This window comes from Ostrinia nubilalis, chromosome 17 (assembly GCF_963855985.1).
Source record: "Ostrinia nubilalis chromosome 17, ilOstNubi1.1, whole genome shotgun sequence".
Lineage (NCBI taxonomy): Eukaryota > Metazoa > Arthropoda > Insecta > Lepidoptera > Crambidae > Ostrinia > Ostrinia nubilalis.
In genome coordinates this window covers 1,756,612-1,769,935 of record NC_087104.1, presented here as the reverse complement: position 1 = coordinate 1,769,935, position 13,324 = coordinate 1,756,612, and the positions used below count along the sequence as shown (strand labels likewise).

Sequence of the window (13,324 nt, the reverse complement as noted above, 5' to 3'; positions counted from 1 at the left end):
AAGTCTCGCAACTCAGTTGTTCTACGGTAAAAAGTTGTGAGATCCATGTAATACCAAGTCCAGGCCAGGAAATCTTTAACGTTTTACATAAATTATTGACTTGGCCATCGCACTAAATAATTTAATTTACACGTGTTTTCATGCGATGGCCAAGTCAATATATTTATGTAAAACGTTAAAGATTTCCTGGCCTGGACTTGGTATTACATGAATCTCACAACTTTTTACCGTAGAACAACTGAGTTGCGAGACTTGGTTTTTTTGACAAGTATTGTTTTTGATGGGATCTCATTTCTTTTTGTATTTTGTAGACAGCAGTTATGTATCTAGAAAACTGGACCGAAATTGAAAAATTTTACTCGACTTGGCGGTTGCACTACCGTGCCCCCAAATCTCATTTCTTTTTGTATTTTGTAGACAGCAGTTATGTATCTAGAAAACTGGACCGAAATTGAAAAATTTTACTCGACTTGGCGGTTGCACTACCGTGCCCCCAAATATTTTAGTTTTTCCTTGATTCATACACCAAACACTACTTATATTCCAAATTTGAAGCTTCTAGGTCTGCTAGAAGTGCCTTAGAATTTTGATGATCGGTGAGTCAGTCAGTGAGTCAGTCAGTGAGTGAAAAAACTTTGACCCGTTATAATTCTTAAACTACTGGTTCAAATTGAATGAAATTTTAAATACACCGTGTCTTTACAATGCCTGCATAGCTAATGAAAATTCAGCCTTCTAGTTTTATCCACAACGAAGTTACAGGCGGTCGAAAATGGCCTGAATTGCTTCGAGAAAAGGATGGTACGGCCGTGCCGCTTTTTTGCTAGATTTAATTATATCTGTTAGCGGATTAATTGAAGTGAACTGTAGAATAATAAATCATCACTATTACGGCATTTGGCATTTTTATAAAGGTAAAAAGTAAAAAGGTTTTACCCTCCCGACATTTCGAGTGATAAAATTTATAGTTAAAAATGCAACTTGAAAGTTTAAAATACTATAGACTATTATCAGGGCTTTGACAAAAATAATCATAGAGAGTGATGGTCCCCAAAAACTATTATAATCTATACTAATATTATAAAGCTGAAGAGTTTGTTTGTTTACTTGAACGCGCTAATCTCCGGAACTACTGGTCCGATTTGAAAAATTCTTTCAGTGTTAGATAGCCCATTTATCGAGGAACGCTATAGGCTATACAACATCACGCTACGATCAATAGGAGCAGAGCAATAATGAAAAATGTTGCGAAAACGGGTTTACACGCGTACGAAGTCTCGGGCACAGCTACTTAGTACTGCTTATAAAAATCAATTTTAAATAAATTTTATCGTTCCACCATTACATGTAAGGATCATTATTATTTCGTATATTGATGTTGTCCTCGTTTTTATTACGACGACATAAATATCTTAATGCTCTACGTATTGTTGAGCACGTTCGTAAATATTGAGAACGTTTAAATCGACACACAATATGTGTGTTCGCATAGCTTAAAGATGTCAGCTGTTACGTGGCGCAAAATAACGACCTGAAATTTAGTATACAACAAGATTCATTATTCAAATTATACACACGTTTTGGCTTGTTCCAAATGTGTATCAGTAATCTAGTATTAAGTGCCAAAAGTGTATAAGTTGATTAACTGATTCCTACCGCTGTAATAGGGATGTTTCCTGGGTAAAAAAGCAAGAGTTTTAATTAGTCCGTCAGTTAGCTTATCAAAAAATACTCGACACTTATTTTTCACTTTTTAAAACTAATGCAAATGTAAAGAGATAAAGCGTGCCAAAGTTCTAAAGAAAAGGCCCGTGACGTCAGTGAGTGCGTAAAAGTGCTGCACTTTGTGACGTCGCGCGGAACTTCAACGCACTATAACTTTGTCATTATTTGTTTGATTGACAATTAAAAATATAGGTGTCCAATATTTTTTTTTATTAAAATTGACGGACTAAAAATTTTTATTGGAAACTAGCCTATTCCTATGGTCAGGACTATAGCTTGAACACCAATTAAATCTTAGTATATCTCGGAGAAAATTGTAACTGATTGGAAAACAGGTAGATTTTGAAGTTCAGGATCGAATTCTCTTCAATTATTAAAGGTATACTTTATTGTACATCAAACAAAACAGATATAATAAAAGAAAAATACCAAATCGAAACGGTAGGTTCAGCTTAGGCAGTCTCAGAGATATTTAAATAATGTTTGTTGGTTTTAGCAGAATAATTATGTCATTCGCTAAGGTAAATAAAATACGTAACACGTGACCTTAGCTGTCAACATTGGCATAACTTATTTTCGCACAAAAATGAAAAGCTATGGAAAAAAACAAAAGAAGTGCATGAAAACGCGTACTATCCACGATTTATGGTCAAACCCGTAAAGCCCTCGAGCTACATTATGATGACCTATGATGCCCTTGGGCATAGCAAACGCAAAGGGTCGAGAATTCGAGATAAATTTTAACTGTACATGCGTTTATTACGTACATTTATTCTGGAGTGGAGATATTAAATTTTTTATCTTTGCAATATCCAGGCGGATACAGTTGTGATAATTCTTTATGAGTTTATTAAAACGTAAGAGAGGTATAAAAAGAAAAGGTTTACCATATTTTTTGGATTGGACCTTAGAAAAAAACATAGGTTACCTGGATCAGGTCATTTTACTCCCCTCTGTAGGAGCACGACCCGCTCTAGTTAGCCAAAAGCAAATTAAGGTTTTGGCTTACACTCTCCACCAGACAGCTACTTGGATAATAATAGTTAACAAAAAAAACTAAAATTCATTATTTACTATAATAGTAAAAACTTTCAAGAACAGTTTTGATTTTAAGATCAATATTTGTTACGTCTAGACGGACAAAACGATTCAACTTTTTCCTATGTCAAAATTAAGTAATTTCAACGAAATATCGACCTTAATGTCAAAGGTAAGTATAATAAAACGTGAGCGAAGAACTTTGCTAGTTTATCACATGTGTATGAGAAAAATGTTCATAAAGTTATGAGTAGGTACTTTCGTAATTTCATTTTTCATAAAGCTAAAATTGCTTGTGGGCGTACACTATGTACGAGTAGGTACTAGAATATAATTTAAAACATGTTATGAATAAAATATTGACTCGCTTGCTTCTCACGCAAATTAAATGAACGCTAAGGTTAACTGGAAGAGAATTCCGAATCTCACTACGTTTGCCTTATGTACCTACTGTGATTCATGTGCATATCCTAAATGTCTAAGTATAAATTAGTAAAAAATAAAATATTGTCAGTAAAGAGTTTAATTATACAAAAAAATAAAAAAACTATAGCATTATTTGATTCTTGACACATTGAAAAGGATCATCATGTTAAAAATAATTTGAAATGCAGAATACAGTAATCGCAATAACTCTAATAATAAATAATAATAAATGTTCTAAGTCCGCCTGGCTAGCTACCACCATCTTACCTAAGTCTGTCGCCATAACAACAATGTTAACAGCATTGTTGTGTTCCGGCAGTTAGAGGTAAGATAGCCAGTTCCTCCGTGGTTGAGGATTCCGGGTGAAGCTCGCTTCCACCAAACCAACAAACTCGATTTTGAATTATTTTGAGTTGTACACCCTTTACCTAGGTGTGCGATACAGTTAAGTAGATAGTTTAACTTTCACTAAACCATCACTAATCCAAAGCTTAAACTTTTCGACCAACCGTATTTGCACGTCACTTCGCATGTAATCAGAACTTAATATCAACTAAAAGCTAAAGTTCCTACCAAATCTAATTAAGTCTGACTCGGGGTCCGACCACGGTCTGATCCACTATATTGGCTAAAGTGGAAAATATTAAGCCGAAACCATTTACATTTGGATAAGGGATTAGGGGTTTTCAAAATAAATTCATCCCCTGTAAGCCCGCACGCGAAGGGGCTTATTTTCATTGTCGCTCGAAATTCGTATGCGATAATGGTAGATTTAAGTGTTACGCAACTGGATTCGGGACCTTTCGTTAATTCGGAGAACAATTTACTATATTTACTATCAGCGATACTATCATTTTCTATGAGGCTAGAGGAACTCTTAATAATAATAAAAAGTTTATTTTCCTATCACAAACTTATAACACAGAGTACAGGTACATTACATTAAATTTCAGTCACAAGTTTTTGTGAGACTGATGCCTGAGCTAGGTATGAAATACCTGTGTTACAGGACATCAGGCTCCCACCACTCAAAACGGCCTAAGCAGTACACAATAATCTTTGAAGATAATGTTTTCGTTATATTCTCTTAATTTTAAGGTAAGTAGTTTAGACTTTAGAATCATTGTAATAAATATTAATGAAGCTATTATTTAAATAGCCCTTGTAGTCTCTTAGTTCGAGCCCTAGAGAGGATTATAATGAAGTTTAAGATTAGATTTACTTAAATTCTCCTTGTATTTTAATTCTGACCATGAAACGTAGCCCACAGAATAAGAACCGGCCATCTTAAAAAAATATTCCAACTTCAGCATTACTGTAGTCATAGCAGATAAGACACTATGACTGAGTTGCACCATCTTACTTTAACTTTAACAAATGAATGTCAAAAGTCTATCAAACTCCATATAAAAAGCACCGGTTATCGTTACAGTTACGGTTAAAGTTAGGTTATGCAACTCAGCCTAAGAGCCAAGATGCGTTGCCGCACTGTACCACAAAGATTTCGTCATACTAAGACAACTAGCACATACTTAAATATTACATGGAAATAAAAAGTAAACTGAGCAGTGCCACCCTGTTGCAACAGCGATGCCCATCGCAATGGGACCCCACTCAGCATATGCCGTGGCCCACGGTGAGGAAAGCCACGACACTGGTTTTCAGTGTGCCCCATGCCAAGTGGAAGTTCACGACACCGCTCCGGCGTCACACCGCCGCCGCAACGTATTGTTTGCTTTGGCTCTAAGAAGAAGAAGAATAGCAAAACCTCTCACTGTTCTATTCCCCAAGTCATGCACAGTTGAGCTGCGCCGTCGTCCCGACCAGAGCCGTCTCGTTCTTCGAGTATGCTAGGTTGAAGTGGGGCCCCGGTGGACCAGTCCCAAGTCTAGCTAAGGCACTCCGTCTGTAATCCCCAAAGATTCTAGTAAATGCTGTACTCACTGTTCTATTCCCCAAGTCATGCACCCTGCAGTTCAGCTGCGCCGTCTTTCCGACCAGGGCCGTCACGTTCTTGGAATACGCCAGGTCGAAGTGGGGCCCCCGGTGGGCCAGTCCCAAATCCATGTCTGTGTAGTCCAGCTCTGGGACTCCGTCTGTGCCGAGGCCATTCGCGTTGTCTGTGCACCCTGGGGACAAAGAGTATGGTTAATTTTAATGAAAAAATATGGAGTTTTGAGTTCTTGCTTGGTCTAATACATACTTGGAGTTTTTTCTATGGTGGAGGATGTGTGTTTCAAATCAGTACTTAGGCTATATCCATGGCGCTTATACATGTCCCAATTATAGCTTGCTCTACCACCATTTCAGAACAACATGCTGAGAAGAAGTGGCGGAAGAAACTCAGAATCCTTATTTATGTTTTGTGATCTCTGTTTGAGTTCGCTTCCAAGTTCAAGCTGATCATCATTTTTAATTAGAAGGGCAAGGTCAAGGGCTTCTCCATTTTGGGTAAAAAAATAAGTTGAAATAGAACTACTACGACCAACCTTTGACAATCTTGTTGATGCAAACAAATTCTCTTGTTCTTGTCTTACAAAATTGGGGTAAATTACAAAAAAAATTAAAAGCGTGTTTTGTGTCCCATCTGAGAATCCAAGTGCATGTTTTTAACCACTGGATTACTTTTCGCTCTTCAGACAACCTTTAGAAAAATAATACCGAATAATAATGAAATACAATTAAATACAAACTTTAATAATTAAGCACAAAATCATTATTTGTTTTGTAATTATTTTATTCCACATTACTTGCAAATAAACTTTTGACATTACATTTATTTTAATTACATAAATATAATTCACTGGGCTTAATTTACAAAATGTTGAAAGTGTTTAGTTTCATTATTTAGATCATTATAATTTATGCGGTCCAGACAGCAATTAACTAACAGCAAACGAAAATACCTACAGCTTTGAAAATGTTCACGATTCGAATTCAAAAGGCCATAATTATTATTAAGGTGCAAGTCAAAAGTTTCTATAATAAGTAAAAAATGTGTGGGTAGATATTTGGGTATTAGTATTACGTCTCATCATCATCATCATCATTTCAGCCACAGAACGTCCACTGCTAAACATAGCCCTCCCCCAATGTTTCCCATGTTGATCGATTGGTAGCGGCCTGCGTCCAGCTCTTCCCTGCTACCTTTATGATATCGTCGGTCCACTTTGGGCGGACGTCCCACGTTGCGTTTTCCGGTACGCAGCCGTATTATGCCTAATACCTTTTAAATTATATAGGTAGATATAGATTGAATAGCATAATCGTGGTATAGACAAAGTTATCTATTCCGCACGCATAATGATAGAGCCATTAAAAATCATTTATCTGATATAAACATTGTCTATTTACTTCATACATTGCTCGTTTGAAATCTGTTTCAAATAACTCAATTTCAGCAGTGTGTCAGTACTTTAATATGTTTTTTCACCGTTTTGTATCGTTTATCATTTTTGCACCGACATTATCGGCAGTTGTAGAGTCAGTGCGTAATCAAGTTTTTGATAATATCTCTTTTCTATAATCTGTTGTTTTTGGTACAATGTTTTTTATCATAATTCCGCTTCGATTGTTATTTTTTAATACTTAATTTTAATTTTTGTTAGGCCACTTTAGATTACGGAAGTGCGTTCCTAATCTCGCTTTACTAGACACATAATAGAATAACTCGTTATTTCAGAAAAAAGAGTTTGTTTAATCTAAAACGCGCAATATTCCTAATTTCACAATAATGTACGTGGTGTAGGATTTTCATCCGAGATAAAAAATATTGCAAAAATAAGTGACTCATAACTTTATCAAGTAAAAAATAAACGTAAACAATACTTTTGCGGAAAGTGCAGCGTAGGACATCCACCCACCTCATAAAGGTAGCAGGAAGGCGCTGGATGTAGGCCGGTACTAATCACGGAAATCATTGGGGGAGGCCTATGTTTAGCAGTGGACGTCCTATGGCTGAAATGATGATGATGATTAATTTTCCAGGGCCCTTACAAACTAGTTTTGCTGGACATCGTGAATCGATGTAATGTCACTTCACAGCCCTATGAAAAGGTCCTGTCGGGGAAAACTTACTTCTGGAAAATTAAGTCTAACGGCGCCGATAGTGCTGTATATGAAGGGAATGTCACTTTATACAAGGAACTGAAGAATTTGAAGGTAATCGTCATACGTTTTTATTATTTTAAAACCTTTAGCTGCAGTCGTAATCTCGTTTCCTTTCACACTTTCACAGTCAGCGTAAAACGGTTCGGATTCTCAAATTATCCAAAAAATTCACAACACAACTATGTTTTAATTGGAATAAGGTTGTGTTGTCAACATTTTGGCCACTTTGGGTGTCACGAACTTTGAATTCTGTATGCTTACCATGAGTTTACGTTAGGTGTGCTCCCTAGCGAACGCGTAGAAAATTACATTAAATATATGACAGATTATGCAGCGCCCTTAGGGGCTACTTTAAAGAACTAAAATTTTCATAGATTTTTTGACGCACTCGCTAGCGAGCTCACCTACAGTAAACTCATGGTACCTAAACACACTGTATCTAATTGACCTGCCTAATTTTATATTAATTTCAGGGAGCAGTCAAAGTATATTTTGAAGAAAATGGCAAGATGAAACTTCAACAGATGACAAAAAATGTGCATTGCAAAAGTATAATAATGCCCACTCTAACGAAACTTTGGGGCTTCAAGCCGTGGGACAATTACTGTATTGTACCAAAGGTTTGTTTTCTTCACCATGTTTAAATACAGTCAACGTGAAATAGTTCGTGACTCCACTATTTACAGGCAGAAAAGTTCTCGAGTGGTGACGACGGCGCACGGGCTGGAAGACGTGGGCAGGCCTCCTACTAGGTGGACCGACGATCTGGTAAAGGTCGCGGGAAGAACCTGGATGCGGGCAGCGCAGGACCGTTTATTATGGAAAACCTTGGGGGAGGCCTTTGTCCGTCATTTGGCTGAAACGACGACGTAAACAGCTTGCGGAAGTTAACTTTTACAAGTTTTATTGCTAGTCTAAATCTCGCCTTAGATGATGATGCCACTAACGGGACTATTCCTACCTCTCGTTTCCACCGCTGAAACTCCTGTGTAGCCAGGATCTACAGCTTGACCGCCAATAACCCAACCAGTGAAGGTCAAGCTTGTCCCGGGGGAAAGTTAACTGTCATTGGACCCGCAACAAAATTAATCAGAAGAACATAGGAGGACTTCGAAGTTAAGGTTCGACTTCCCTCCATTGCAAAGCGGATGACAGGTGACGAACAAAGGTTTAGTAACCTTTTAGAAAAGACGTAGACTTGTAAAATAATTTAATTAGAATCATATTACTTTCTTCTCAGCATCAGCCCATATATTGTCCCGAAGTGGTGGTAGGGCGAGCTATATTTGGGACGTATATAAATGCCCTGGAAAGGGCCTATGTACTGAATAAACTATTTGAATTTGAATTTTGAATTTTGTGTCACAGAAGTATTTAATGATTTTAGGACACGTACCACATGAGAAGGATGGACATAAATAAAGCCTTTCATCTTTGGGAGAAGCACTTCCAATATGGCCGCATGAAGCTCGTTATAGAAATTACAAAGAGATACGAAACTTTTATGTGTATGGAGATCATTATTAAGTCTGTCCCTGACAGACCCGATAAGAAGGTGTAAGCGTCCATTGCTGATGAAAGAAAGAAGAAGATAGTAAGAAAGTAGGTGTGGGTTGTGGTCTCCTATAAAAGCCGTGGGCGTGTCACAATGCTTAAATTAGAAAAATTTACTATTGGGGGATACTTTTCAGACGTGTATTATATTTATATGTATAGGAAAATTTGACGCGCTGACGTATAGCGTTTAATACGAGACCATAGCCTTAATTTTTCATACAAATAATAAACAAAAAAAAAAACATTTCAACTTTTACTTCAAAATCCTAGCGGACTTTGTCCTCTGGCCTTGAAAACATTGTAAAAATAAGGAATTTAGTGAGTTACCTTTATTTTTATCACCATTAAAAAAACACTTAACAGGTACCATACATGTGACTTGAAAAAAGGCCTCACTTGGGGCTCACCTCTGGGAGCAATTAGACCAATGTTTGTGGTTATAAAACCAAATAATGATATTACGTGTCCTTTTTAACAGATGGGTAGCGATTAATCCCAATTTAACAGTTTTATAGCCATAAAATTTAGCTCAAGCGTAACTACCTATTTTTTGGAGAAGTGACTCTGGATCCTTCTTAAAGCACATTTTTGGGGTAAAAACCTTTCCTTTAATGAAATGAAGTTTAGAACTAGGCTTTCAAATGGAACCAATGTTGGTGGGAAGAGGGGATGCATACGTTTGAGAAGTGCTTGTTGCGGGAGGTGCGATTTTGACAAGATTCACGGCGCGCATCCAGCTTGATTTAATTATAAAAAACATTATTGTGTCGCATCAACTTTATTGCTATAAAGTTTAATTAAAATCAGCAGCGTTAAAGACTCCGCGTTTTTAATGTCAAGGATAAACCCAGTGTCATTTCCATTTAAACAGATAAGACACCATGAACCGGGATCGCTGTATTATCCTGGACTCCAAATTACTGGAGAGATCCACTTTAATCAAGTCTGTAGCCATTAAGAGGTCTCGCAGATTCGCTCTATATTTGATGAAAAAATGTCAGTCGGAATTGCTGGTGAAGCTGCTTGAAGATATGGTGATAGGCGAAGCGGGGATATTATGCTACAATCAAATACAATACCGGGTGAAACTCGCTTCCACCTTCGGCCTGATCATCACTTACCATCAGGTGAGATACAGGCCAAGAGCTAGCTAGTTGTGGATATAAAAAAAAAACACTCACCCCTGGAACACTCACGTCGTGATAGCCATAGAGATATAGAGAGATGCCAACTGATGCGCTGAGTTCGAAACTCAGTGTCGCATTAGAAATTCACACACACAAAGAAATCAAAATATGTGCTCATTACTGCGGTATCAGTGTACCTACCATGAGTAAACGTTAGGTGTGCTCGCTAGCGATTACGTCAAAAATCTCTATGAAGATTTTGTTTCTTGAAAGTAGCCGCTAGGCGCTGCACAATATGTCATACTAATTAATGTAATTTTTTTACGCAGTCGCTAGCGAGCACACCTAACGTAAACTCATGGTAAGCACACAGTACTCAACGTTCGAATAATTTTTAGTACTACGCAAGCAATGTAAACTGTTTACATTATGACGTCGCTGCCTGTCATCGTTGCTTTCACGAGCAATGTGTTCTGTTTTTGGGCTTATTGCTGCGATACCGGCCCCGCCCCCTTGTCACATCTCCCTTTAGTTGTGGTACCCGTAGATTGTGTGTACCCAAGTAATTGCGTATACTTCGATGTTTTTTTGCATAGTAAACAAGAACTTCGCTCTGCTATCACTCGAATGTAATCACGATGTGTGTGGTCCAGGCGTTATGACAACCCTAATAATTTTGAACTTCAGCCTGTCGTCTAATGGTAAGACCATCTGTCTCAGATCCATAGGTTCCATGTTTGATTTCCAGCGGGGTCATAATTTTCTGTTTCGTTTGATTGGAGGTAGAATTTGTTCTAAATTCGTCTCGTCGCTACCACAATCACATCTAAGAAGCTGGAGAAGAGAATAAAGAAACTAAAGAATGGCAGAACAAACTCTGGCCTTCAGGTTAGATTTCTGTCATTTAATAATAAATAATAAAAATGTTTTATTTGACAAAAACATCACATTAAAAATTTACACAAATTGCAAAAAGAAAAACAGAATTTGACAGAAGTATGTAATGTACCATCCTAGATTGCATCTAAATTCAATATCAGATGTGACCTAAAATAATAGTTTTTGCTAAGTTATTTACGTCACGGTCTTTATTAGTGAATCGTAAACATTTTTCCTCACTCGCTCCGCTTATGTACAATAATAGAAACCTAAGGCACTTAAATGGCATCTCTAAAATGAAAGCACCATTTTTTGGAAACGCGAACATTCTTGGGATGAAATACAATGACGTACTCATGAACATTAATATTGTTACAGAATATATGCGAGAGGATAATATAGCATTTTTCATTGTTCTGTTTAATAAAGAAGTGAAATGGGAGGGCTCAAAAAAGAACTCAAATGCAGTAGAGCTTGGGTACAAATTCGAATTTATACAGAACGGAATTTTTAGAGTTATTGCTGTTGTTATTTGTATCGGATATCATATAAAAACAAAGAGACGTATTTCGGAAGCGTTCGAATTGGATCTTGAATTCGTGCGCGAAAACAATGACCTGGTAAGCCAAGGATGCGCGCAACGATAAACTGCTATTGAGGCATTTTATCGATTTTGTACCATAGGTCGGCTCTGGTACACTTGCGCGAAAGACACTAGCGCGAAAGACATTAGCGCGAAGACACTAGCGCGAAAAGCCATTTGCGCGCATGGACACTTGCGCGAAAAGACACTAGCGCGAACGGACGTTAGCGCGACAAGACATGAGCGCGAAAGACACTAGCGCGAAAGACATTTGCGCGCAAGGACACTTGCGCGAAAAGACGTGAGCGCGAACGGACGTTTGCGCGAAAAGACATGTGCGCGAAAGACACTAGCGCGAAAGACATTTGCGCGCAAGGACACTTGCGCGAAAAGACGTGAGCGCGAACGGACGTTTGCGCGAAAAGACATGAGCGCGAAAGACACTAGCGCGAAAGACATTTGCGCGCAAGGACACTTGCGCGAAAAGACGTGAGAGCGAACGGACGTTTGCGCGAAAACAGTTTTCGCGTTATTAATCATAATTTTCAATGTAAAGAGATAATAATGTACTTTATTGCAAAGTGCGTCAGCCAATTCCCGGAAGAATCGCTGGCAAGTTCGGAAATACCAACGTACAACCAAGCCTCCGAGGATCAAGTGGTTACGCCGTACACAATATTCAACTAAAACAGTTGTACCATTTTGTACTTGCCTCGTACTTTGCAATAAAGTACATTATCTCTTTCCTTTATTTATTACTTATTACATTTACACAAAATTCAACTTAAACGACGGGGGGGTCTAGAAAAGAAAAAAATCTGGACACCGCGGTGCACAAAATCGTCGCTCAAAGTACTAGCGCCATCTAACGGTGAGCGGTGTAACCACTTCCTAAACGAATGTGGTGTTATACTTTTTACATTGAAAATTACGATTAATAACGCAAAAACTGTTTTCGCGCAAATGTCCTTCGCTCTAGTGTCTTTCGCGCTCATGTCTTTTCGCGCAAACATCCGTTCGCGCTCACGTCTTTTCGCGCAAGTGTCCTTGCTCGCAAATGTCTTTCGCGCTAGTGTCTTTCGCGCAAGTGTCCCGATACGCCATAGGTCAATACATTTGTCTGAACTAAAGTCATCGATATCAAGGCGCGCATTCAAGCTCGCCTGAAATTTATTTCTATCACTCGCAATTTGATGTATTTTTTAATCACTCAAAAACTGTTAATTTTGTAAGTGCTTAAATTCATTACGTTTCAGAAAAGATCGAACTTAATTTAACTTTTAGGGGTCCGTATTATCAATTGATATAAGAAACTTAGTCCAAATTAAAGCTTAACTTTCAGTCTGAAAAGTTTTTGAAGGTATAGGCATTTGAGCCCACTAATCAATTGGCCTATTTATGAGCAATCAAATCTCGATTCGATTGTAGAAATTGGTGATGGAAATTTCGACGATTTATAAATATTTAACAGTAACTGAAAAAGATTTTAGGTTTTAACTTAAAAAAAATTATTTTGTGAATTCGTACGCGATTATGAATTCGAGAGAGTCAAAAATAAGTTTTTACACATATTTTTCGCCAGGTAAAAGTTTTGATAAGTCCGTTTCGGTATTTATTCTGTAAAAACTGCAGAGTATAATGATGTTAGAACTGCCTCTCTCTGTTATTTTATTTAACCATTCTTCTGTGATGGTTTTTGTACCGTTTGATTTTTTCATAAAATCAATACAGAATGCTTTGTATTCACGAGCGTTTCTCGAATAAAATGATTTGATTGAATTTTTTTATTTGGGAAGGCTTTGAATGGATTTTATAGGCTTCAAAATTCAATTTGGGTGTATAGAATTAAGAGATTAAGAATAATACAAATAATTAACCT

At 37.5% G+C, this 13,324-nt stretch overlaps 1 protein-coding gene across 1 annotated transcript in view; it reads right to left on the bottom strand.

Moving 5' to 3' along the window:
• Positions 1-13,324, bottom strand: part of LOC135079827 (zwei Ig domain protein zig-8-like) — a 226,804-nt gene that overhangs the window by 33,003 nt on the left and 180,477 nt on the right. The window contains exon 5 of the mRNA XM_063974442.1: positions 5,134-5,318. Coding sequence (XP_063830512.1) covers positions 5,134-5,318 — 185 coding nt within the window. The remainder of the gene's footprint in view (positions 1-5,133; positions 5,319-13,324) is intronic.